The sequence below is a fragment of the Syngnathus scovelli genome, chromosome 7, assembly GCF_024217435.2.
Source record: "Syngnathus scovelli strain Florida chromosome 7, RoL_Ssco_1.2, whole genome shotgun sequence".
NCBI classification, from domain to species: domain Eukaryota; kingdom Metazoa; phylum Chordata; class Actinopteri; order Syngnathiformes; family Syngnathidae; genus Syngnathus; species Syngnathus scovelli.
The window spans coordinates 973,147-1,000,351 of NC_090853.1; the positions used below are offsets into that span (position 1 = coordinate 973,147).

General features: G+C 50.2%; 1 protein-coding gene across 4 annotated transcripts; it reads right to left on the minus strand.

Moving 5' to 3' along the window:
• Positions 1-546: 546 nt before the first annotated feature.
• stard13b (StAR related lipid transfer domain containing 13b) lies at positions 547-26,310 on the minus strand. 4 transcript variants are annotated; one of them, XM_049726664.1, is made up of 19 exons: positions 26,148-26,310; positions 24,691-25,494; positions 22,436-22,567; positions 21,646-21,756; positions 20,954-20,987; positions 15,354-15,506; positions 6,700-6,771; positions 6,126-6,207; positions 5,169-5,232; positions 3,445-4,700; positions 3,206-3,376; positions 2,972-3,131; positions 2,657-2,855; positions 2,376-2,589; positions 2,146-2,260; positions 1,854-2,075; positions 1,558-1,775; positions 1,303-1,479; positions 547-1,222 (listed from the first exon to the last, which is right to left on the minus strand). In XM_049726664.1, exons 2-19 carry the CDS (start codon positions 25,411-25,413, stop codon positions 1,105-1,107), a joined length of 4,221 nt encoding a protein of 1,406 aa, XP_049582621.1. In that variant the 5' UTR covers positions 25,414-25,494; positions 26,148-26,310; the 3' UTR covers positions 547-1,104. The 4 variants fall into 4 exon arrangements, with proteins under 4 accessions (XP_049582621.1, XP_049582622.1, XP_049582624.1 ...); XM_049726665.2 differs by lacking the exon at positions 15,354-15,506 and having other exon boundaries at positions 26,148-26,309; XM_049726667.2 differs by lacking the exons at positions 15,354-15,506; positions 20,954-20,987; positions 21,646-21,756; ... (1 more) ...; positions 24,691-25,494; positions 26,148-26,310 and adding an exon at positions 18,147-18,574.
• Positions 26,311-27,205: the final 895 nt, after the last annotated feature.

The following is a 27,205-nucleotide window of genomic DNA, read 5'->3' on the forward strand; positions in this document are numbered from 1 at the left end:
AAAAAAAAAAAAAGAAACCCCTCCGGTATCATCTGTCTGTTCTCATATCAAGTGCCTAGAAGCTAATTGGATTTACTTGATTTCAAATAAATGATACCTTAAGACGCAAAGCCTGAAATGAGGTCTGAATAGGCTCGTATTTATTTTCAAAGGCATTAAATGGTCGCTGAGGTTAATTAAATTTCAAAAAGTGTCACGTTGCAGTGGCTAATGAATTCCAGCGACTTCATTCTCTCACTCAGACTTTAATCCAGTGGCGCCACTATTTTTAACATAAACTTAAGTTTATATTTTTATTCTTGTAACAACTGTAAGATAACATTTTTTTTAAACATTCTTACTTTGAACTTTGGACTCTTTCATTACAACTTAAATGCTTAAACTTTGTTTCGAAAATATGACTAAACTTGTAACAGTGCAAATCACCACTAGAGGTCGCTCTCCACTTAATTGGAAAAAGATTTGAACGACGCTAATTACTCTACTTGCATACTCTGAAAGACAAACGTGGATCTGCTTTGCATGTAAGACTGGAACAAAACAATATTATTATCCTGACAGCTTTATTTAAAAAAAAAAAAGAAAAAAGTCCTTTGCTGTCACCAGCACATGGGACCGGTACCCTACAAGCAGGTATGAGCAAGTCAAACCTTAAGTCATTCACAACCACAGGAGGTCCAAGTTGAACAAAAACAAATGAATGTCAGTGCTGAAGTAAAACCAGCTTACATTTGGAAGGAGGATTTTTTATATTATGAGGAAGAAACCATACCATTGATCCCTTCCCAAACACACGCACACGCAATATTCACAGATTTACAATAAGAATAATTATATCTTTAAATCTTGACATGATGATGTACACGCTTCTCAGAAGCTGATGAGGCCTTCAATGTCCTAGACATTGTACATTACGACAGTCGGTCGCGCACCAATACAGACAACATTATGCATATCCAGTCAATTTGGCAGGATGATTAATTCTCCGCTGAGTAAAAACGTCTCCAAGATGTCCTCATCTGATTTTGTGCAAATGCCGAGGAGCAGAAGAAACATTCCATTCGACTGTGCCTTAGTTGGGAGGAGGGGGGGGGGGAGAGATTTTCAGATTTTAGTCTCTGGACCGTCTGCTATGAGCGGCTGAAAGGAGTTGCGGATGCGAGCGGCCTCTGCCGCACAAAGGTGGCCAAAGGCTTTGTTGTACCATTCCGGAGTTCTTCCCCTGAAAGACAAATGGACAACAGTCATACCTTAGAGTAACGACAAGACTGCATTTGCTTTGCTCTGCCGTCCGTCACTTACTTCAGATCCACTCGGCAAATGTGAGTCAGCCTGGACTTCCCCGAGCCGCAGGGCTCCAGCAGGTAATTGGACTCCAGGACGATAGCTCGCACCGCTCCGGCGGGAGGACAGTCCTCGTGCTCCATTGAGACGGAAACCAGGGAACACGCGCCTTTGGGCAAGTCTGTCCTCCATGACCTTGGGAGAAGACGTCAAGAAATGGCTCAGTTCCTGGTTTCATGAGCTAACAGAACGTGTGCTCCGTTTGCGGCTCACCTGAGAACCACAAAGTCTCGGCTGGGATGAGGCGGCATCCGGTTGAGGACGTACTGAAAGACTTCCGTCTGCTTGTCCAGCGTGTCGCAGACCTTCCACTGCAGCAAGTCGGGGTCCCACAGGTGGCGCTCTCGCAGCACCCGGTTCAGCACCACCGACGGCGGCGCCTCCACCTCCACGGACACCCGCCAGCGTCTCAGCGGGTTGCCGTCGCCCGCCTGCGAGCCAGACGGAACCGGCGTCAAAGGCGGAGCCCGCACGACAGTTCGGCTCCAAATCGACGAACGCGTGCGTACCTTCTGGAAGTGCAGCTCCGTGTTATCGGAGCTGCTGGAGGACACCCAGGATTTGGATTTCTCACGGGCTTCTCTGAGCAAGTTCTCCAATCTGGCCTCTATGTGGTTCTGGTGCGTTCCGTTCTCGTCCTCCAAGAGCTTGAAGAGCTCGTCGGAGGTCGGCGCGCGCAGGTCGGCGTCCACGTATGAATTGCGTGACTGCGTGACCATCTCGTGAGGGATCTGACGGGCAAACGAGAGCCGTCGTCCGAGCGTCCAAAACGCCGAGCGGGCGGGCGGGCGGTTGCGGTACCTCAAAGAGCCGATTGCACTCGGTGATCATGTGGGCGAGACCCTGCGTCGCCGCCAAATTTTCATTCAGGTCTTTCTGGTCCGGCCTGCCACTGGCATACTTCTTCTGCATCGCCCTGACGGGAACAGCGAGCAAATTAGACCAGGTCGCCATCGTGAGGCAGTCCGAGTCACCGCGCTAAATTAGAGCGAATTAGAGATAACGAACGAGGGTGCTCGCTCGGCGTTTACCTCGGGGAAAGATTGTCTTTCTTGAGGATGTTGAGGTGGAAGAGCGAGGGCGCCAAGCACACGGCGATGTTCATGGGCGTCATCTGGTTCTCCTCCACCGAGGACGTCACGTCGCTCAGGAAACACAGCAGCATCTGCAGCACCTCCCGGTTCTCGTCCGACATCAGCATGATGGCCGCCTGGACGGCTTGCAATCTTTGGTCCTTGGGTACGTCTGGGCGTTTCCAAACACGGATGTTGGCGGGCGGCTGAGCGAGCACGTGATGCGGCGGTGACCTTACATTGATAGATGTGGAGGAAGGTCTCCCCCAGCTTGCTGGTGAGCAGCGGCTCGGGCAGATCCCTGAAGAACTGCTTCACCATGTCGGCCACGTCGTACGCCGATTGCTCGTCGTAGTTGACGTCGTCCGGGGAGCTTTCGTTCATCTGCCTCAGCGCTTGAATTCGGGATTTGACACCCGACTTACGAAAGAGTCCCACCTAGCAGCCAAACAAAAACACGCGGCGAAATCAGAGGAGAGCGAGGCGTCGCGCTTTTATTCTGCGCACGTCATTGTTTACGAGAAAGCGACACGGCGAGGTTACGCAAGGCTGACCTGGTCCAGACAGCTGCTCCTCAGGTAGCGCAGGGCCTGCTGCAGGCCCAGAGGCAGCGGTTGGCCACAACGTTGCACGTGAACCAGAAGCGGCACGCCAAACACCTTCTTGTCCTTGTAGTCGGGCACCTTCACTCTCTTCATGAACTTTGGAACTGCCCTGGGAGGCCACAAAAGCAGATACGTCAAACACGTTTGGTTCCAGGACGCTCCGGTCAAGTAAAAGGTGCTGACCAGGTCCAGCCGTGTTTGTTGGACAAGGAGTACTTCTCCATGATGGCCGTCAAACGCAGCAGCGAGAACTTCTGTAACAAACTCAGCTGGCCCGCCGACTGGTTGGTGATCTGCAACGACGCCACCGAGTGGCTGAGGCGATTGGAAATCTGAAAGCTGGGCCATCGTAAACTGCGGAGAAAGGGGCAAAGTCAGTCTCGGCCGACGCCCCGCCGTCGTCGTTTCGGGCCGAGTCTCACCGATTGGGTCTGGTGAGGGAAGCCCCCACTCCCGAGTCTCTCCTTTCCCCGAGTCTGGTGGCGTCCATGTCGGAAAGCGACACCCCGTCGCCGGCGCCCGGCGTCGTGGTCTGGCTTTCCGTCACCGAATCGGCCTCAAAGTCCAGCGTGATCTGACTGGAGGACTGAAGGCCCGCCGGATCTCCTCTGGCCACCCCGTCACCGCCCGGCAGCACGTTTTTGGACCAGTGATCCACGATCTGCTGCAGTCCGCTGACGTGCATCAAGATGTCGTCCAGGTGAGGAAAGAGATCTTCTTTCTCCAGATCCATGATGTCCCCGGTGCTGGCGTAGAGGTGCGAGCCGGGGACGTTGTCGTAAACGCTGATGCGGCTTCCTCGGGAGCAACGCCGCGCGGCGGGCCGGGCCTCCTGCCGGCACGAAAGCAGCCCGGCGCCGCTCGAGCGCCATGCGAGCGAGGCCCCGTCGGTCGGCGACAGGCTTTCGATGGACAGCGCTTTGGGGAAGGTTCCCGGCTTGTGGTCGTTGGGAATATGGACCACCAGGTCCTCGTAGGAGCAGAACTCGTTGATGCGATTCTGCTGGGCCACTTGGTTGCCCGAGAAGATGTCGACGTCCTCCAAATACATGCCGCTGCGTTTGTGCTCGCCGCCGCCCAACGACTTGCGCTCTTGGAGGCTGGGCGTGCTGCCCGTGCTGCCGCTGGAACGGCTCCTGCCTTCGCTGCCGGACCGGGACGGAACCTCCTGAGCTCCGTTGACGATGTCCACGCACGGCAGCGTCTCGAGGGCGCCGGGTTCCCGCTGCAGCACCGGCGAGCCGATGACCAGCGGCTTCCGCCCCCTGGCCAGCGCCCCCCGTGAGCGCAGCGTCTCCATGCGCTTCAGAAAGTCTTTGGCGCGGGTGCGACCCGTCTTGCCGCGCTTGTGAGGCAGCGAGCCGTAGCGGCTTATGTGGGACATGGCGAGCAGCGTCAAGTCCGGCATGTCGCGCTCGGAACCTTGGCGGTCCGGACCCCGGGTAGGGCCGCCCCCGCTGCTCTCGCTATGGAGCGAGGATACTTCGGGCTCGCTGAGGTCCGTGAGCACGCTTTCGCTGCTGGTGGCGCTTCTGAGAGGCGCCGCGTCCCCGGCGGACGGATCTAAGGTTCCCAGAAGACTGTCAATTTCCTGCAGCCTGGACCAGCGCCGGCTGCTCCATTCAAAGGTCCATTTGTCACTGATGGCAAACAGGTCTTCTTCATCCGAGTCTTCGCTCTGCGGAGGAGACCGAACCTCATCAGTCGGAAAGGCCGTTGCGCAATTTATGCCGCAAACAACGTTAACGAGCGTCCGCTCTTCTCATAGTCGGGAAAGCTATTTACGGGCTAAATAGGTTAGGCCGCCGTTTCTCGGATTACCGCCAGCGTGTCATTGTTAGCAGGAAGGACAATGAGCGAGACCCGCGGGGAGGAAGCCTCCGCTCGGCTCGGACTTAATAACATTACGCAATGGGGAAACATGAGTCAACGGCGCTCCTGGCCAGAAATAGAGCGTGCCAACACAAATACCGCAGACGATATTTCAAAGTGGGCCGCAGATTAAAAAATTGGAAGGACATCCTGGCATGTTGCTTTTCCGCTTCATTGGAATCACACTAGAAATCCTCTCTAAATTTAGACGGCGTGGAAAAAGCTCGTTGCCATCTGAAACCCGTCTGAATTATTCAAAGACAAGGCCGCTTACTCTTTTCTTTGGGAGGTTCACATCCAGTTTCAAGGAGGCGCACTTGTTTAAGGTGTTGAGTCGCCTGAAAGAAAAAAAAGAAAACAGGAAATACAGACGGGGCCATCTCATGAGAACTCCAGTTCCCGACTCATTTGATCAAATAATCAGAGACAATTTTAGCTGCCTGTTTCAAAAATATTTCCCCCCCTGATGATTGTTTATCATTCTTGTTTACTTGATATTTAAGCTCTTGTTATTTTGCATACCATTGCCACATGGGTCACTGACCAAAGGGTCTCACGTTATCTGGGTTTGCCAAACAGCACCGTCAGTATAGATAACGGGACCTTGGCCAAAGGGACTATTTCCAAGATGGCCGCCCCCCACCCCCTCAGTTCAGAAGGCCTGGAAAGCGGCTGCTAAAACGGGAGGCTTCCGAGCAAGGGGATCCCGCAGGGCATGCGTCAAATATGGAGCCCAATTAAAGGGCACGATGCTATTTATTTTGCTAGCCGCTGTTGCCATAGCGCTGGCACGGAAGCTTGGCATCACGCCGCAGCTGGAACGGTCGGCCGCTCGGCTCTTCCATTTGTCCCCGTGGCCACTCTGGAATTTCGCCGAGTTGCTTTCGAGCTGTTTAGCGTCACACTACGTCAAGCGGCGCTCCGCTGGCTTTTTCCCCTATCCAATGTCGCTATGGTTACCGTGGCGACCCGAGCGCGTTTTCTTTTCCTGTTTGTTTTGTTTTCCGAGTCTTCTTGGAAGAGAAGCTCTGACATCATGGAGCCATATTGAACCAACCGCACTTTTAATGGCTTAATGCTCTTTGACGTTGTAAAAAAATAAATAAAAATCAGCTCTCAGCTTGAAATCTCTGTGACTTGTTTTGCAGCCGGGTCTCATCTAACAACTTTTATTAGCCTTCCCGCTCTGACTGGCGATTTTGCGAGCATTTTCAACGTCAACGCATTTTACCTGCAAAGAGGCTCCACCAGATCTCTGTCCAGGAAGTCATGGTCTCGTTTGACGGGGCTGATGTCAATGGGGAACTGGGAATCTTAAAGGTCAACAGGACAATGGCATTAGAAGAGTTTTGACACGATGGAAAGTCCAAGTGCGAGGCCCCGGAAGCTAACGGCGGCATTTCATGCTCCGAGTATCAGCCCTGTTCCGGATCGGGCCGGGTGCGGGTCTCCTCTTACGTAACTCGGTGGATGGCACCCAGAATCCAACATTCCGCCGCATTCATGTAAAGTCATTAAGTCTTTATGAAAAGCAGGCCGGCCTCAAACAAGGCTCGGCCTGTTTTTTGGGCTTTTGAAGCGACAGCGACGTGGATTTCATCTGCAGTGCGCAGAAATTGGCAGATTTCCTCTCGTGAAGCCGTTTCACTTTTGCCTCCAGCTGCCAATGCGGAGGAAAAATATTTGCAATCCGTATTTCAAATGCATTCAAAAGGTCCTCGCAAGACGAGCCCATCAGGTTGTCGGCGTCTCTAAATGGAAGCCGGCGGCCTTTTTGCGCTTTGTGACGAGCTCGGGAGTTTTACCTTCAAAGAGCTGAGCGTACTGGGGAAATCCGGTGGCCCGCAGCCAGTCGCACGCCTCCTTTGCCTCCAATTCTGCAAACACGGAATGAAAGGAGACATTTTGGGATGAAACATGTTTGTTTTTGGCGGCGCGACGGACTTTACAAGATATCTTTTGCGCTCAAGCTGCTGTTTACGTGCGCGTGTAAAACACTCATAAAAGCAGCGCTCGGCCGACCGAACACTCGCCAGACACTTTATTAGTTCGGACCCGCACCGGCTAATGAGCTGTGGTAAAAAGTTGCGTTCTGCCGACGTCAGACAAAAGTTTTGATTTTTTTTTCCCAGCTACTTCGTTCATAGCCAAGAAACGTGTTGCAGCGATTCAACTTGACAGTGGTCAAGTTTGGTGGTCATGGCTGAGCTAAATTTAGCCTAGCTTATGAGCTAAATTTAGCCTTGCTTATGAGCACAACAATCTCGGCCACATGTCCGGAGCACCTTTTATAAATGTAATACTCCCAAAGCCATTCCTTTTGGAAGATCAGAGTCATTTGCTATTTGTGACAGGGCTCGCTCCCGATCCTGAGCTTACGTGTTTGATAAGGTCAAAAGGCATAAAGTGAGCAACACGAGGATCACGCGAGCGTTGCTCCAAACACACAGCGGCGCCGTGCCGCGCCGCGCCGTCGAGAGCAAACAATATGAAGATGTCAAGCTGACAGCACCCGCTTGCTGTTGACACGGCGTTTTGGCGCCTTCCCATGAATGCGAACGCAGCTATTTACTGCCATAGCTGAGAAACATGCACTCACGCTGCAGTGCCAAAGCAAACAGAAGATTCATCCAGTAAGACGGGAAAAAAACAAAACTAGCATTAAATGTAACTTTTTGCACATCTGGTTAAAATTTGAGATGACTATTTCGGTGAGAATTGGAAATATTGTTTGACCAAAATTATAAATAAGCCAGGCAGATATTTGAGCTGAAAAAAAACAACAGCAGACAAATTGCCACAAAGACCATCTGGCAGAAATAAACAAAGGCCATCTTCCGACCATTTCCCGCCAGTCTGCTTACCGACGCGACCCGGCCGAGATCAGCAAGGAGTCAAAGGAGCCCTAAGCGGATTCAGCGCCCGCTCAGCTACTGTCCAAGTCTCACCTGCGTCGCTTCACATGCGCGTGATGACGGCCGACCCAATCAATGAAAAGTGACTTTGCTCTCCAGCCCTGACCAACAACTGAGTCAATATTAGCACTCTCCCCCCCACCTCCGCGTCCGTCCTTGGATGATGTTAAAAAAAGAAAAAGTCCACTGTTTACCCCGTCAACGCAGTCGTGCCGGCGAGGTCCGTTCCGATCTGCCGCCTTCACACCTGCGGCAGTGGGAGGTCGACAGCTTCTGTTCAGCCTCGCCTCCCTCCTCCTCCTCCCCCTCCCTTCCAGGTGCTTCATATCCCATCCCATATTCTTCCAGGTCACCCCACAGGAACCCCCCCGCCTGAGTAACACGAGCTGGGAATTCCTCCGTGTTTGGCATTCTGTAAGGCGACACGGAGACATTCAGTCCTCTCATCCTCTCTCCGAGGAAATCTCCCACGGATAAAAGGCCGGGTCGGGCTGGGGCGGGAGGGCACCGTGCCAAAGAATGAGAGCTTGTGTTTGTTCACGGACAGCCACTTTGCTCACAACCTGCGTACAGTCCACTCCGGTTACACAAAAGCCGAGATAGGGACTCGTTGGGACGGGCCGCCGTGGTCCCTCCCGGGATGCGCGGCACCAAAGGGAGGGAGGGAGGGAGGGAGGGAGGGCACGACTCTTTTTGTGATGGCAACATTACGCAACATTGCTATTACGCAATTCCATCGTCAAATTGGACGTGCGCGACGTGCTTCCAGGAGAAGTTTGGCTCCACCTCACAAACACAGACAAAAAATGGAACCTTTACAGATTGGTGTGTGGGCCTCTCAATCAAAGTCTCCCTTTGAGCTGAAACTTGATTTAAAAACTGAGATGAACAATCTCATTTCCAAGAGGCTCACTAGCCTATGCTAGCGCAGCATGAGCGTCCACTAACTATTCCTTCCTTCCGAGACCAAAATAGACCGTGGTCACCCAACGACCCCCTCCCCGACCCCTCGTAAATGTTTTGGTACTCACGGGAAATTTTCATCATATAGCCAGGCTGCCTCCTACAGTATATCCATCCATCAGTCAAGGCGCTTGCAAAGTCGGAGCATCTTTGATTCCCACGCCGGGCCGCATTCTTGCTTGCTCTCAGCGCAGCGCCGAGTTTGAACTGAGCTCCTTCTTGTGCTGTTTCTCAACCCCCGGCCGATCCCGGTCCCCACACTAAATCTTTCCTTCAAGCCGGCCCCCTTTCCGCGGTCGCCTCCCACCCCCTTTTCCGCCGACCCGAGACAACCCACTGGCCAAGTTTTTGCCATCGCCATGGAATTCTAGGACCCCTCCAGGATCTTTTCAATGACCTCATCAGAGCTTTGTCTCTTGGGAATATTTATTCGCGGTTTTTCGCCGGGTGCAGATGTTCTTCCGGGGGGGGGGGGGGGGGGGAAAGAAAAAAAACAACAACCAGCTCTTAGGTCGGCTGAGTATGACATAAAGTGTCAGCAGCTGTGAGTCACACTTGGTGGTGTCTGGAAGGAGTCCACCAATGAAAGGAAGCGTGTTATCTGTGTCATCTGAGAGAGTGATGACTTTCGTGTGACAAATCGCACACAAGGAAAAGCGTGTGCTGACAAAAAGTCCACAGGCGAGGGAGCAAGGCCACATGGGCTGGAATTGGGCCAGAAAATGTCTCGAGATGAAAAGCATTTTTTTGTTCTTTTCAACATGCAGACACATGCGATTACATAAGACATCGCCGTCCGTTCTGCAGTTTCCCGCAACACAAGAAGATTTTCCAGATGTAGCCCCGATCTGCCATTTCACTCTTGTAAAAGACAACTGCCTTATAAAGCCGAGTGCAGACAGAACGACGGAGGCGCTCCGTTTGAGTCGCCGTTTAAAAATAAATACTCGCAGCTTTAAAAGCACTCTAAAACAAACCGCTCGGATTTATACGCGCTAACTGCGCCGACCCTTGGAAAATTTGCACCCCCACTAAGGCGCCTGAGTGAATCACTCAGACGAGACTTGAAAAAATACCTGTCCCAAAAAAAGAAAGAAAAAACAGATGAGGTGGCCCTTTGCAAACACCAATGGCAATACAAATCTGGATTCAATTATTTTTCAAAACAATAAAAATCTAGATTTATTCAAAAATAAACAACTTTTTGAAATTAATTAATGACTATCATACTTTAAAAAATAAGTGATAATAAATGAAATAAATTAAAAATGTTAAAGAATTAATATATTGAAATATATTACACGATATATTAAGGAATAAAAAATTTAAACCTAGACCTAATTGTTCTTCTGGTATAATTCTAAATACGTCATGATTTTTTGGGAATAAAAATTCTGTTTTAGAACATTTTAAATGATTAAAAGTCATGAAATCTTATAATATAATTGTGATTCATTACAAATATTTTGAAAAAATAATAAAATTGTTGTTTTTAGAATAATGAAAATGATTAATATTCATATATTAAAATACAGGTTACTTAAAAAATGATTATTTTTTAAATCAGTTTTAAGAAACAGTTAAGCATCTTTTTAAATACTTTCAAAATTCAAAATGTAGCTTTTAAATGAAAGCACTCAGAGATCTATTTTTTAAACTTGTCTGACCCATTCCTCCAGTCCCTCCTCCGCAACGAGACACCTGAGTGAATCACTCAGACGCGGCCTGTCCCAAAAAAAAGCACAAAAAAAACAGACTGGCAGTGTCTGTATCAAAAAACACCTGGAGGGCTTTTCCAAAAAAAGAAGAGGATTGGCCAGCCGAGAGGTGTCGTCACGCTCGGTCGGGGGCCTGAAGCTGAGCCCGTCTTCCGTCTTTATGATGCTAATTGCATACAGACACACTGAGCGCTCGCTCAGCCTACAGTCAAAAACAAACAACAAGAATGCCACGTTAACTTTTGTCAAACGGATGACATCACTATTGATTGCGTCTCCCGGTAGCCAAATAATTGCGTCGGAATGCTGCCGCGCTTGGCTTTTAATTAACGGCCCGGCGGGACTCCAGACGAGCGCCACAATGGCACACTTGTCATGTCCAGACGAGGTGGCGCTTGGCAAACACCTGCTTTCATCAAATCTGGATTTAAGAAAAAAATTGGGATTTCTTGGAAGCTATTTTTTGGGAGCTAACACTCTTTGACTGCATATCTGTTTAAATACGCTGACACATCAAACGCAGCAAACACAATGCTTCAATCATGCGACTAAGAGTCACCAGTAATTACACAGAGCCCACCTTGAATCACCCGCAGACTTCCTGTTTGATTCCAAGAGGGAGGGCGGTCGATTGCGGAGGCAGGCGCCGATTTTTAAAGCATCCGCCCGAGGCCACGTTACCCGGACAACCAAGCGACAAAGCCAAAAAGAGCCGCTCTGATTCACTTCTGGGCTGCACGTTTAGGCAAGAGTCTTGATGCTAACCTCGCTACGCTAACATTTTTTGACGACACACACGCAAAGAGGCACAGATTGATTGAGTGAGAGAGAGAGAGAGAGAAAATAACAGCCGCCGCCTGCGAGCTGCTGTCGTTGACCGGCGTCAAAGCGCACCGGGTCAAAAGTCATTCCAAGGCTGTTTTTTTTCCTTCCGGGGTTCCGTATTGAATCCAAACGAGAGCGGCACAGCTGTGGTAACATTCTGGTTCACCTCCTCAAGGACACCCAGACAGACAGACCAAGCACATCACATTTTACATGGTGGTGCCGCCCACCGCTAGCTGGAAAACTTCAAGCCAGTTTCAAAGCGTAGCTCGGCTTTAAAAGTTCAAATTGCATTTTGTCTCCATCAGACAAATTGGAAAGAGAGCGCATCCAAATGGTCTTATTTTCTTTCTTTTTTTAATTCAAAGCTATCTAAACATGATATTTCTTTTAGGGGGGAAGTTCAAGGCTCATTTTGAAACACCAAACACGGCTGGAAAAGCATCAGCTTGCTTCATAACATGCTCGGAATAGGTCCCAAAATCCCCCCAGTTGGACTTCCCGGGACAAAAGTGGCGATATGACGCACAGGCTTCTTTTCCCCTCCGGCCGAAAGCGTTTTGATGGCAAGGATTTGCTTTCTGTCGTGATAAAAACATCAAGTGGGGATTCACTGTTGATCTTTGCGGCCTTATCGCTGCCTTTTCCACTATTGTCTTTTGTGCGCAGATGAATAAATAACCCCATGTCAGTGGAATGCGAGCGCGGGCTGGACACTGGCTCACTGTGTCATGTTTTTCCCCGAGCAGCCTTTGTCCATTGTAAAGATTGCTCGGCTTTACCGCAAACGGCGTCAAAGGACACATTCCGCTTCAGCTGCTCTACTACAGTGGTGCTCAAAGGGTGGACTCCAGTGTTTTGCCAAGCCCATCTCTGCAGCTTTACATTGGGGGGGGGGGCTCATTGCTAGTCGCGTTACTCGCGTACGTCGAATATTAAACCCACGCAAAAGCCTCACAAATTCACCTATTTGCATTTTTTGCCCATTGAAATCTATCCTCGATTATTTGTTGGAATAAAAATGACCTTCTCATGAGATAGCGCAAATATAAAGTAGTGCTTTTGCACCATCCATTTTGTGCCTGACCATTTTCAAATAGTAGCAGCTAAAATATGTAGCTTGTCCCGAAGTGGGGAAAATACAACATTGCAATGTGGCTTTGCTATTTTTCCCTGTCAAAAACAATGTTGCTGTTTTTCAAGGCCTGTCCATTGACGCTGATGGGAAAGCGTACTTGAGATTTATTTGAAAATGGAAACAGCTTCAGTGTACAGTCAAGCAGCGCTGGATGCCTGTCAACAGCACAGCCAGCGTGGAAAAACACTCCAAAGAGAGAACCTCCTCTCCATTAGGTCCATCTCATTTGGAGCCAGTCCCAGAGGGGACAGCGTGGGGTCGCCTCCCTCTTTCGGGAAGAGTCAAGAGGGGAGCCGGAGGTGGGTGGATGGATGGTGGGATGGGGGGGGCGACGACATCAGAACAAGGGCCCCCACCGTGAGAAAGCACTCTCAGGAACTCCGCCATCAAAGCGCCCCCTCCCTCGCTTAATTAACGGCCACAAGGCTGCTGCAGAGAGCGTCGCTCGCCACAGGAACTCTTATGACGTGTGCGCAGTTGCTCTGCTCCACCGCAAGGGGGCGCCCAAGCGTAAGGCGGCCTTATAGCACAGCGTCTTGCATCTCAACTTGAATTACTTTCCACCACAGAGGATAGAATAACAAGATGTGCTGTGAGACAGCTACACAACTCATATGTTGCTAGCTGCATCAGTATTTCCGAATGCGTCAAATGAATCCGAGCCCCAAAACACATGCAGTTAATGTGTGACCGTGCGTTTGTGTTACAGGCCAGACGGAGGGAGCATTTGGCAAATGTGCACTCAAGTCAATCATTAATCAGCTGCACTGACCTCACCTGCACTCACTCTGCCACCTAGCGGCCCAAACCAGGAATTACTACTATCAGAAGTCTCATGATGGCTAGTTTGACAACCACTGGACACTGTTCCCAAAAAACACAAATATCATTTCAAACTCATCTGACTCAAGAAGGCATCTCACTCATGCAGAGAGAACATCCTCAAGGTCGCTGTGATGAACTTAATATGAATTCAAAGTGGCACAAAGGGGAGACAAAAATCAGAAGTGCATGCGTTTGAAGTGCAGAAACGCCAACGACAAGCTCATCACATTGTCAAAATGGCTTTTTTTTTCTTTTTGTCTCTATTTAGGATGACTCAGGAGGCAGCAAATAAAAATCTGCATGACAACGAGCCTCATGAATAAAAGATGAAACAACAAACTGCATGCTTATTTGCGGCACAAATAAATTGTGGAGCGGCAGAGAAAAGCCTTCATTCCAAGTGCTTCCCAGCTCAAGGACCTGAACGCCACTCCAGACTGGCACTATCAAGTTCTAAGACTTCTCAAGTTGGACACGCAGAGGACAGCCACAATAATACATGCTGTAGCGCCCCCTAGGGGAAAATTGAAAACTTAGACCAAGGCCTGCCTTCTGCCAATTGTAGAAATTTGCAAATAATTGACGCTTGCTCAGCCCTAGCAAATGATTCCAACAACGAAGCGACACTAATAAATACGTGCAAGATTGTTTTGAACGAGAGAGGTGCAATTGGCTTGGCATGGAGGGGGCAACTCACCCACCCCCCTTCCCTTGTCACTTTCAACCTGCTATGTCAACAGAAGGCTGGAATGCAGGAGTCGCCACCGCCATCGCCGCTATTTATGCAGATCTGACGACTGTACACAGTGCTGCTGACAGCCTCTTCAAGTATTTACCGTCATCTCAGGCCATTTCCTCCCGTCCGCCAGGTGAGGCCGAGCGTGGAGCAAACTGCAGCCGTCGACTTGTGCGTTTGCCATCCAAAGCGATCTGAGTCCGTTTGCCGTTGACTTGACACCACTTGCCCCAGAAAGATAAAATGGCAACGATACGGCGGCCAAACACGTGAGGCGCCTGACTAAGCGGAGCTGCTGAGCGTGACTGGAAAGAATGCTGCAAAAGTATTGGGACGCATTCCATTGACAGGCTGTGGAAATGTCAGACAAATGTGGGACTGTCTGTCAAGACCTCCTTGCACAGTAAAAAAATAAAGCCTTTCTTTTTCCATCTTGAGTGTTCAGACAAACAATGGCCACTCAGGCTTTTCGAATGATTCCCAAGGTGAAGGTAAAGAACGAGTCGAGCAAAGGCGCGTCAGATCCTCGTAAAAGCTGTCGGGGCTCCGTCCATATCTCATCCCGTATCAGTGTTTACACCTTCCTTCCTTCCCTCCCTCCCTCCTTACATAACACTGACTTATTTTCCTCTCTATTGTCAGTCAATAGTAATTATTTACTGCACCCGCAACACCCTCTTCTTGGCTGAAGGTCAAGTTTGTCGGCACGTACGCGCACACACACACGTGCACACGCACGCTGGACTGGAGGCGACCTTTCAATCAGCTGATTTGAAAAGGAACACAACAAGGACTCACCCTTCATTCCTTCCCAAGCAAACAATGTGAGAGTTGGAAAAGTGAAGCCCTTTCAAAGACTCCTTGCTGTTAGTTTGTTGTTTAAAACAAAATGTTTTATGGGCCTTCAAATGTGTCTGAGGGCCTGCTTGTTGAATATGAGATACCTCAACTCAGTCCCAAGTTAATTGCCATGCAAATGATCAATCTGGACCACAGTATTTCCATAGAAACTTCCTGGAAAGAGTTGGATGAGACATTTTTTTAACATTGGCATTCCTTGTCAAGAGACACAGAAAAGCTTCTACTCGAATTGTTTGGACAGTTGCAGGACAACGACCCGTACAGGATCGAATGGAACAGCAACAGCTGAAAATATTCCATATCATACAGGAAATTCTTCCTTATTCTGCAAATCTCTGGAAGGCACTGGGCCCACAGCCGCAGGACTTTAGCAGAACTCAATGACTGTAGCAAAAGTGACAATGGTCAAAGAGCAGCCTGACTGTAGCCATGTGGGAGCAACATTCCCGCGCAGCCGCCCCGCCCCGCCCCCGCCTACCTCCGGCTATCCTCTTGAGGAGCTGCTGCCTGGCAATGATCCGTCCCAGCCTGTAGCCCGAGCGCCTACGGCGGTGGTCCATCCTCAGGTAGATGTCCCGGCTCTCCGGGGTCATGCTTCCCAGGCACTCGCTGCCCGAGGCCTCTGGGAGTTCTCGAAACATGAGGAAGAAAAAAATACAAATGCTGGGCTCCGCTTCAAACAAGCCAACAAGAGTGCCTGGTACTGTTCACACAGAGGTGCAAAAATCCTCGAGTGAGCCGAGTGGGACGGCACGGAAAGCGGGCGGGCGGGCGGGGGGCGGGAACGGTCAGGTGACCCGAGAGCAGGCCAATGGCGGGGAGGCCTCGGGAGTCCGGCCCATGTGGCAAAGCTGAATCCAGAGTCTGTGTGGAGGCTTGTCAGCACGGGAAGGAAATATAAATACGGCCGGAATGCCGAGCCAGTGAGTAAGGAGTGCTTACAAAAATAGTGCTTTCTTGTTTTACGCTTTTAATTTTGGATCCGCCCTGCTCCAGAACAACTTGTCGAGTCAGGCCGGGTCCGGGAAGTGACACATCTTGTGGCGGTGACGGGCGGAGAAGGCCGCTTTCAGCTCCAACAGGCTCTCAGCAGGTCTCCTCGCACATTTACACTTGCCAAGTCAAACTGGCTTCGAAAGCTTCCAATTTTTCATGCCAAGTCATCAAAAATGATCCCTGCTGACTTCCAGTATGTTTTTGGGCATGCTTTATTGAGACTACTTTGGTCTACCAAATTTCAAGTTGAAGTGGTCTCAGGGGCTGAATGGATTTTCACAAAGGCCCTTTATGGCCTGAACCTGTGCCTTTCTCCATTTTACGAGTGAACAACAGCAGCCTCCTCACACCTGTATTAAAGGCGGCAGGCATCCGGAGCCGCCCAGGACGCGGGCCCGGTGACGGTGCAGCTTTGTGCTACGCAGTCCCTCCCGCCTGTGTGGCAGCATGGCGCCATAGCAGCACGTTAAACACACAAGCCCTGTCTGTATACAACCCCCCCCATCAATCCAGTCCATCTTAAGCTCACAAAGAGCACAATTCAGCAGCACACTTCAGGGCTTTTCATGAAGGTCTCCGAGGATTAAGCAAGCCCCCGGCACCGCACAAACACTCGGGTGGAGTTGCTTTTTTAAGCGGCGGTTGATGGCGTCACATCGCTTGCGTGATTTCATTGGGCGGGCCGCAAACACCTGTCTTCATTCATGGGATCACTACACAGGTTCCAAAAAAAATGGCATGGGCATGGGACGTAATCCCCCCCCCCCCCCCCCCCCCCCCCAGACTTAGTCCTCCCGTGTTTACTTCCTCGCTAGACGTCTAGACGGACGCATTCCAACGCCGTGTTGTGCCTATCGTCTTACGGAATGCACCGCCAGCTCATAAATGATGAATCAAAACTAGATCCGTTTTTTTTTTACAACCATAAAATTGTTGTTGACGGTAAGGTACGAAGGTCAATGTGCATTTACAAATGTGGACATTACAAAATTTTAAATGGAGTATAAAGTTACAGTACAACAGTTTTGCCTTGTCACGGACAAACTGCTAGCTCAATGCTAACACGCGATGCAAAACATAACGCAGATACTAGACAGATATTCGAATAATACTCACAGGCATATATTCTTTATCCTCTGTGATAAGCGACTAATTTGAAGTTTACTTATTGAGTCAGTTGTGAATTTTTTTTTCCTTCAATATTGCTTCTGTGCCAATTTGCATTCCTTTCATTGCAGGAAGATGCTTTGAGAGACAAGTGTTTAATATGAGCGTGCTCAAGAAATAAATTCAATTCGATCATCTGGCTGAATTTGAGCAAAACATTTTTTCTTTCCTCTAAAAATGAGGAATTTGTTATCATAACTTATAAGTTTGTTTTTCAACTTTTCACCTTTCCTGGTTTACGGGTGCATATAAAAGTGAGTTCTTGGAGAGGTTTCTCCCCTGTAAAGGGTCCCTGGACCCAAAAGTTTGAGACGAACGGTATGCAACATCTGGATTCTATTAGCATGACTTCATCTCCTCGTAGTGTGCAGTTCCCACGTGAACACGTCTTGTGTGACTTGCTACTCGGGCGATTGCGTCACACTTCAAGATGCCCCCCCGGTTTTCTGCAGCCCACATCCTCATTAGGGTCAAAAGTGAGCTGGAGATTTTCCCAGCTGGAATGGTCGCAGCGCTCACACAAATCTATCATGAATTGAGACTCTAAACCACCCAAAACTGATACAAGGCCAGACTACAGATTAAAATGTGGACAAACACTACTGCACTGCCACAGAATAAGACACAATGTTTTTTTTCTGCACAAAATCTAAGGGGAAAAAAATCGATACAGTATTAAAAATCTCTTTCATAACACGTTCCAATGCAAAGACAACGCACTAGCGCTACCCTGTGGCCCACACTTGCACTCGCCCGCACACAAAACGTTTCCAAAGTTTGCTACAAGTGGGGAAAAAGGCAAAACAATGTTTGCAATCGTCAATTACATGCCAGCTGGATACACGCAGTCAATGAAAAACGCTTTTGCTGCCAAACGTCAATTTTAAAAATATATTTTTTTTTTTATTCCTTCTTGCGCACGATTGTCAAATACGAGTCTCTGTGTTTAATAGCATGCCACGGCGTCTTATATTAAACGTGTTTAGTTTATTGTTTTGTTGTTTTTTTTTTTTTGGGGGGAGGGGGCAACCCTGCGGTCTTGGGTGCAACTCGTGCGCATGAAGCCGGGTTCGGGTTTGGGGCAGCCTCGCTCGGGGTTTCCACTGACCTGCCAGCCGCCGCTCGCGGACATTCCTCCAGATTAAGTCCCAAGCTTTGGACGTGGAGCTCCGCAGCTGCTCGCTAAAGGACCGCCGCAGCTTCAGCGTGGCCGACGTCCCTTTAGACGTCATCGCACTCGGACATGATAAATAAATTTCCCCTGCAAAATTCCTCCGGCCACTTGATGCAATTGAAAAAAAATAATAAAAAAATAAAAAGCGAGAAAAGAATCCCCCTTTTTTTCCCGGTTAACTTTCAAAAGGCTTCTCCTCTCTGGCGGCGCATGTCCGAAAAAACAAATGTGGCTTAAAACGTTCTCATCACGCGTATGAAATGCAAAGAAATCATGGTAAACGACTTTCACGCTTCTCACCAGATGTGCGGGCGTGCGTGCGTGCGTGCGTGCATGCGTGCTTGTGTGTGTGTGTGACAGAGAGAGAGAGAGAGAGGAAAGGCACGCACGGAGAAAGAGAGAGAGAGAGGAAAGGCACGCACGGAGAAAGAGAGAGAGCCTCATCGTCGTGATGCGTTCACTGACTGTGGGAAATTTATCATTGTCAGGTGAACGTTGAAAATCCATGTGACAAATGAAAGTATGTGAATGATGGGCCGAGTTGGCGGAATTACGCACAGTGTGAGAAAAATAGAAATATTATTTTTTTCAACTACTTGGAAAAAAGTAAAAGAGAAAGCGCAGACTCTGAATTAGGCTCCGCCTTAACGCCATTCTGTGGAACGTATTGTGATCCCCAAGCACCTCATTCTAGTCTTTCCCGATTCAGATCTTTGGCTACGTTCACACTGCAGCTCAATTCTGACCTGTATCTGATATTAAGACAATCTGAACGGCTCGATTTCAATTTTTTTCAAATCCGACTCGGATTGGATGAGGTCAAACCTTTAAAAGCAGGAATGCACTTCACTTTCAGCACCATTTACTTCTGTTGTGACAACATTGCACTCCCCGAAAAAGCAAGCCAGCGAGCGGCGCAAACTTCTAGCCTGGTCTTGTGAGGGCCACAGCGGCCCAGTTCTTGGTCACGGGCTGGAGTGACCCTTCATTCCGACACAAAAGCGGCTCTCGACCCTGTGCAAGATGAGCGATATTCTGCTGAGCTCGGCGTGCCGTCTCGGCGTGAAGCCGAGCTCAGGTTACTCGGACAGCCCATTCGAGACATGGCGGCCAGGCGGTTGCTTTTTCATGGGAGTCAACTGGCTTGGGACATTTCACGGGAGCGATCAATTGTCCAATAAATGGAATTTTGTTTTTTTTAAACACCAGGACAGAAGAGGAAACATCCAACAGCCCTGGGAATGCTCCCCCCCCCTCCCACAAGATGGTTTGTGTTGTACCACTTTAAGCAAGAACACCCCGAAGAGGTCCACAATCAACTTGAGTGGTCCAGAATGAAATGAAGTAACTTGAAGTTGACTAAATGGAGCAGGAAGTTGCGTGGAAAAGTGATTTCTCTTCTACGCTTGGGTCGCACTTGGGCTAGGCCCCGTTAAATAGCCTGGGAGAGCGAGCGCTGGAATGGAAACAGGGCTCAGGGAGCGTACACGCCCCCGAGGACTCGTCCCAGGCATGTGCTATAAATTTCCTGACCGTATATTCCCTAGTCGAGGTGATTTTTCCAGAAGAGCCGCACATGTGGCACATAACTGGTTGGAGCTTAGCTGGGTTGAGACGCCATTAAAGTGCTCCCTAATCTTGTTTTCTTGAGCACCTTTGCGGTGGTTTCTTCTCACTTGCTTTGCCGGAGGTCAAGTCAGCCTTGTAAGTTCTCGTCTGGCCTCTTGCGCTTGTTTGCCACTTGAGCTGAAAGCGGCGCAGAGGTGTGTGCGTGTGCGCGCGCGCGTGTGCAGAAGGGGCCCGGGGAAGAACGAAAAGCCGTGGTGACAAGCGTACGTGGCCGTTGTCCCGCTGAATGACAAAGCATGTAATGCCCAATCGGCTCGCCCCACCAGGGAAAAACATTTGACAAGAACCTCCGACACCTGCTTTGGGCTTCTAAATGCAGCCAAGTTAAGGGAGGTTCTACGGACAGGAAGTTGATGCAAACTAGTCTTCCCACAGATGACTAAAGTTGAACTAACAGGTCATCGACATGAACTTGCGGGCAGTTGAAGTAGGCTTGCAGGAAGTGGATGCACGCGCTTGAGCAACAAACAGGAAGTTGGCAGAAATCAGGCAAAATAAGGTTTGGAGCCAAAGTTGCTAAATGTGGTTTTGAAGTCTGCCTGGGTTAGGGTTTGCAATCAATACGAAGCTTTTCAGCTGTTTTTGAATGCTCACGTATTGCTTTCAGCGACTTTGAGGCAACATTTCCACCTGTAGTGAAAATATTTTGCGCTAGCCAAAAAAGCTTCCCACTCTGTTCTCCTCAACCTTGATAAACGAGCACGTACGCTTGAGGAAAAAGTCCCGAAATACTAGCAGCCTCTTTTTTTTTTTTTTTGTATTATTATTATTTTTTTTTTCGCTCTCTGCGCTGGCCTCCTCCACACTCAGGAAACCGCAAGTCATTTTCCATCTTTCCATGTGTGGAATTTTTCATACTGCCTTCACGCCGGCGGCACCCTTCACAGTCATGATCATAAATTTAGCTGCTGATGTCACACGCCTGGCGACCAATGGGAAACTGCTGGTATTTCAGCAAGGGTGTGTAGACTTATTATATACACGACAGTGCTGTGGAGCATTTTCTGAAAATAAATGACTGAAGGGCTAAATCAGATGCTAACCATAGAAGCAGACGAGGCCATTAGCGAAGGCTAGCAATAGCATAGCGACAAAATTCCTTCTGATCCTACCTGCTCCAGCTTCCCTTGTCATCTTGTTGAAACCCTGAAAAAGAAAAAAAAAAATCAATGACAAGCTTCTGAAGTCAGCTGAAATGAGATTTGTTTTGGTTTCTCATCACATGACATGAGGAACATCACATTTTTCTTGGCGGACATTTGAAAAAAACTCAATGGTCCAAAGCAAATGGGAGCGCCACGCATATTAGAGGAGGCGCATTCCATTTTCCTCTTCCCACAAAAAGGGCAGGTGCCAAAAAAACCGCCTCCAAATTCTTCCATAAAGCATCTCGCCAGAGAGCGAAGCCCATCTGTATCACATTGCCGCTTCCCGCTGTCGTACGGCGCCCTGAACTTACGCAACAACAACACGAAGAAGAAAATTTTCCCGCATTTTAGAGCAACAAAATCTCCCGGGCAGCCCCAAACAGACGGCGGGTGGAATCCGCCGCTCTGCTCTGCTCTGCTCCCCGAAACATTCTCAGCTGTTTTCAACTCGCAATCTCGCCGTTTTCGAGCTTGAAGCGACAGCTGGCGTCTAAGAGGTCAAAGTTCACTTGAAGAGGCACATTTGCTACTTGGCCTCACTCGGTCGGGGTTCCACATCCGAACAAAATTGAATTTAATTGGGCTATCGTACAACGGTAGCAGTGACATTGTCACATGGTGAACGCGAGTCAAAAGCGGGTTGGAGCAGAACTCACCGCTTTCTTGCTTCTTCCTCTGGTTCCCACGGAGGCACGGCGAGGAACACAAGAGCCGCTTTGGCCGGAGCGCCCGCCTCGCTCATTCAGGCTTTGCTTCAATGCCGAGCGCTGAAACGACATCAGAGCCACATTGAGCATCCGTAGGTCTGTCCGTCCGGACCAGAATAGGACCAACAAAAGCTTGAGGTCGCTGTCTGCGGTAGGGAAGGCCCTGGCGCACAAAGGCGCTTGTATGTGCGGATGCGCCTTTGAGAGGACAGAGACGATGACCTCGTCAAACATCCCAGTAAAGACGTCTGGGCCCGTCAAAGCGGGCCGCGCTGAATGCCGGGGCGCCGCTTCTGTGCCTGCCAGGCACCGGCCGGCCCCTCCGAGGAGGAACCAACACAAGAGCTCCTCTGTGGCGCACCAAAGAAGACTTTTGTGCCCCGGGCGCTACCTCGGCCGACCCGGCCCGCCGAGCAACTCCTATCAAAACGGCCACAATGGCCGCCTGTTCTCGCTCGTCCACGCTGAGGACGTACCGACCCAAAAACACACAAGTCAGACGGATGCGGGACAAAGATGATAGTGTCCTCTTGTTTGGAAGAAGAAGAAGAAGAAGAAGAAGAAGAAGAAGAAGAGGAAGAGGGGGAGATGCTTGTGAGGAATCAGAGCAAGCTCAATTCAGTCCCAACGCTTGATGAACTCGGTGGTGGGAAGGGAGGGAGGGAGGGAGGAAGGAAAGGGGAAGGAAGGAAGGAAGGAAGGAAGGAAGGAAGGAAGGAAGGAAGGAAGGAAGGCTCACCTGTTTCTTGCGTGCGGTGCAGGGCGTGCCAGAGGGGGAGGAGCCTGCGCTCAGCGCCTCCTCAATGTCCAGGTTGAGCTGCTCCAGCTTCCTCATCAGTTGGCCCATGGACTCGGACCAGGGAGCCTTGAGCTGCGGGGACATCAAGGCACACGTTAGAACTCATTGACTTGAAAAGCCCCATCAGATTAGCATGTTAGCATTGGGTGAGTTTTCCTTCCCGTCTCAAAAACTCTTGCCCTTTCTTCTTGTTTTACGTGACTTCATTTTGGACCAGTCCATCTCACAATATTACGGCATGATTATCTTTGAAAAGGCAAAACTCCTCTTCACTTGCAAACATAAACACTAACAAAAAAAAAAAGAAAAAAAGCTTCCTGGTGAGTTTGAAACGGTTCTCATGGAAATGCGATCTGTTCCGCCACTTCGCTCTCTCTCTCGGGGGGGGGGCAAAGTGCAAAAAGGCAGGATGGCTCCAGACATGTGGACACTCATGGAATTCCCGCCTTTCTGCCTCTCAATGCACGCACGCGCGCGCACACACACGCATGTATAAATAGAAGCTCCTCAAACGCTGGAGAGCGGGGCCTCAAGATGTGAACGCTCGTAAATCAAAAGGAGGGCCCTCCGTCACCAAATTGTCACCATGAGATGTGACCGTGTGTGACTTTCCACGCACATATATACCATATGCAGTTTGGAAGTAGAAAAGCATTTGGTTTGACTGACACCACATTGGGCCCCAGAGGCTCCCCCAGCAGGAAGTCAGTCCAAAAAATCCAGAGGGCTGGGGAAAAGTCAGCAAGCGGATGCATCGGCTAACGACGTTGGAGCATTGTAAAGCAAATGTTTTCCCAATGTTTGACACGAACGAAGCCCTTGAGTCACGGAAAAGCTTTGCAAACTCTGAGAATCAGACGCATTCCACAGAGCCACAACACACACCCCTTCCTAAAAAAAAAAACCCCAAAAACATTTTGCTCTCCACTGTCTCCATCAGTCCATCCGGGCGCCATGGCAACAAGTCCCGCTACGAATCAGCGTTATCACACTGGCCGCCCAACTTGATCAGTGCACATTGTCGACATTGTGAGGGGCGAGCGACACTATCGTCTTTCACATGGAAATGAGGAGCAGGAGAGAAGAGCGGGCCAGCGAGCTAGCGAGCGAGCGAGCCACCCACCCAGCGAGCGAGAGTGCTCGGGGATCACCATGGAGTCTCTAAAGGCTACCTGGACGGCTGCCGGAAAGTACATTCCGCTCCCAATGTGTTCCTCGAAAAAGGCCAACGTCAAGTGGGGAGGTGAAGCTTCTGGCAGCCCACAGCTGCTGTCAGTAGACAGTGCCCCCTTGTGGTCGCATCGATTACTGCACGGCACAAATGCGCCAACTGAGCAAGACATTGAAAAAAAGAAAACCGCAGACCATGTTGTGGTTCTTGACAAAAAAAAAAACAATTCACCTTCAGCCTTTGTGGAGAACGACCAAGATGGATCCAAAGGCAGCCGTTCACGATAGCGTCGCCTGCGCCCTTGTGATAATATTTACACCAAAGCGGCTGGATTCCGCACATTCCGATTACAATTTGCAAAACAGCGGCGGTCGTCTCTCGGAATTTGCGCCTTATCTGCAGCCGTGACACTTTGGTGCCATTTGGAGATAAGCGCTCGAGGACAGACAACCGCGTCAAAGCTTTCACGGGCCCGTAAAGAGGCGGAGGAAAGGAGGACGTGCCGCTCGCTGCCCATGGAAAGAAAGCATCGGCCATGTTTGCATTCCTGCACCAACACAAGATTAAAAAAAAAAAAAAAAATGGTCCTCCCACACATGCAGTACGTGCAAAACATGCCAAATGCCTCTTTCGGGGTCTTCACTTATTTGTACCCCAAAAAGGTCAACCACTAAAAAGTCAGCGGGAACGTTTTGCAGATTGTCCAAAAGCAGCCTGTAATCTTGAGGCCATCCATCTGTCCGTCTGTCCGTCCTTGGTGCTCCATTCATCCGTTGGGAGGTCACACGAGTGCACGTCAGCCTTGAGGGGTAAAGATTGCAGGGCTTTTTGGACATCACAAGCCCTTGGAGAAGATTTCAAAGCTATCTTCTCACACCTGTTCCCATTTGCGTGCGCAGCACGATTAAAAAAAAAAGCAAAAGTATGTGGGCGGCAAGGCCTGTCCAACCTATAAATGGAACTAAGACAACAATGAAAGCGTCTGCAGATCACGTGCGTGAAGAAGAAAGCAACAGCTTCCTACCTCCTTGTCACCACCTTCAGCCTCGGCGTCATAAACACGCGTATGGCTTCCTGCGGGGCCGCCAACGCAGTAGCTCCGCCTCTTGCCACTTTTTCTCCCATGCTGTCGATTGACCGGGAACTCCGTGCTCAGCGCCGGTTCCGGGAACACGTCATCGTCGTGCTCATCGTCGTCCTCCGAGGACTCGCCATCTTCCGAGCTGCCGTAGTCGCCATTCTCGCCGTAGTCCGAGAAGGCGACGCGGTTCTGCTTGCGTTTGACGACGCCGGGCGGTTTTCGGGTTCCTCGGCGGACACGGAGACAACTGTCCTCGAGTCCGTTGAGTCTCGGTTCCAATTGTGAGCGCCGTCCAGACTCAGGGAGGAGATCATCTGTCACGTGGTCCTGGACGGGAGGTGGACCACGCTGATCATGAGCTAAGCTGAAAAAAGCAAGAACTTGAGGTGCGTCTCCGAGCACCACAGACGCTTGTCCTTCGTCGTCCGTCATTCTTTTAGTAATCCGTTCTACCAGACCGAGGTCATCGGTTGTATGTTCCTGGAAATTCAGATCTTGACGGATAAGTTCCTCAACGGTTCCCGTATTGAGCCCGTTGCGCGGCGCTGGCCTTTGAGGCGCCGCCAGCTGTTGACAGGGCCGCGTGGCGAAAAGGCCAATTTGTCCCAGAGCGTAGATTGATGTCTCCGTGGTGTCGCTGCGGGCGGAACTTCCATTCTCATTCATGTCCACAATTTGTCAGCGCTTAAATTCCACGGGTATAAAAGAATCCGTGTCATCCGAGATCCATGGTGCGATTCAGCTCACCTGAAAGGGAGAAAAGAAGACAAGGTAGCTTCTAATCCTGGCAGCTTCACAGCGTCTCCTTGAGTGAGAGTGCGCTGCCGCCGCCGCCGCCGCCGCATTTGAACATCTGGCGTCAAAGCCCGAGTGGTTCATGTCTGGATCTGTTTGACGGCGGTGACATCACTCGGCAGAGGAATCCGACCGCTCTTCCTCCAAGCGTTCGTCACAACCGCGCTTGGCTCAGCTCGGCAGCTACTCGCTGAATTCCGCCGCTTGGGTGAAGCACGGGAAACCTGCAACGGGTTTCCTCGACAGAGTGAGGAAACTCCCAGCCGCTCCATCGGCATAGCTAATCCGGGATTCTTACGATAGACGCGAGAAGGCCACTGATGGCCACCGGCGCAAAACCGGCTCCAGTGCGCAAACACGCACCTTTTAGGACGCAAGTAAAAAATCCCCAAATCACGTGACTTGCTTGACGTGGGTCAAATTTTGCTAATGTTGATTGGGAATTTCAAATTGACCCATGACCTCAAACTACGGGTTAAAATGCTGAGCAATAGCGCTTCAAGAAACAGTACGACACTTTTATTTTGCCGCAATCTTGATCATTCTCTTTTAATGACTCATGTTTGAATAACGGGTCCAATTGAGCCTTGCGTCAGGAGACTCACCTGCAAAGTCCAAAAGAGCCGCGTTGGGCCCCTTGGCCGCCGTGCACGGTTCCTGCGGTGCTGCTGTGAGGCGGGCCGCTCGTCCCCAGCGTGGTCGGCATCCTCCCCCCTCCCCCTCGGTGCTGCCGGGGGCCTGCGCCGACACTCCAAACCATTCGGAATATGCGCCAGGAGGGAGCGGCGCTGTCTATTTGTGAGGAGCCGGCAAGGGGGAGGAGAAAGAAAGGGAGAGAGAGAGAGAGCGAGAAAGAACAAGGTGAACCGGGTTAGGGACAAGATGAACGCTGACCCGCCGGCGCGCTAGCGGCTGCACGAATGCTTTCAAGTCCCGGAAAAAAGGCGCCAGTGATTTACGTGGCGTTGCAGGCAAAGCCGCTGGTGTGAAAGTGAAAAGTGTCAGGCCCCTACATGGAAAGCAGGCAAACCATAACATTTTGTTCCGGCGGGAGTCGAGACACGCACAGCCATTCTTTGTGCAAAGCATCACAAGGACGGAAATAGCCGCACAAGCGAGCGAACGGGACTTCAGCTTGAAATGGTCTGCAGAGGAGAGCAAACAAAGTGCCAGTGAATGAAACGGATACAAATGCAAAAAAAAATGAAGTGAAAAAGTAGTCCATAAAAATGCGGATTTGCTTTGACTTGCTCCTTTTCGTCTCCTTCAAGTTTTTGCAACCTCGACTTTACTCATTCGCAGAATTCCTCAAAGGCCACGTCGGAGGGTGACCTTTGACCCAGACTACCTGAAGGGCCGGCCGAGCTTTCGGCATCAAAAGAGTTGCCGGGTTTTGACACGCATTGACAAAAAAAAAGTCTCTGAACTATTTTCACTTGGGGGACAGTTTCTTTGCCCAATCCCATTTCAAATTCAGTCCGCCTTTATTCTGTCTTCTGATTGGCTGGTCAGAGCATGACATGTTTGACAAGCAGATGCGCTCCAGCGACGTGCACATTCACTCATGTCGTAATCGGCATACGAGCCACTGTGAAGGGGCGCTCTCTCGCACGCACGCGCACGCGCGCGCACACCAGGAATGCTGCACGCGCGCACACCGAGC

Excerpts from the sequence above, each read along its gene's own strand:
- stard13b (XM_049726664.1), bottom strand. The coding sequence starts at position 25,413 with ATGAATGAGAATGGAAGTTCCGCCCGCAGCGACACCACGGAGACATCA. Across the intron at positions 5,233-6,125 it reads CTGGTGGAGCCTCTTTGCAG|GCGACTCAACACCTTAAACA; the intron begins GTAAAATGCGTT and ends TTTTTCTTTCAG. Across the intron at positions 2,261-2,375 it reads AAAGACAATCTTTCCCCGAG|GGCGATGCAGAAGAAGTATG; the intron begins GTAAACGCCGAG and ends TGTTCCCGTCAG.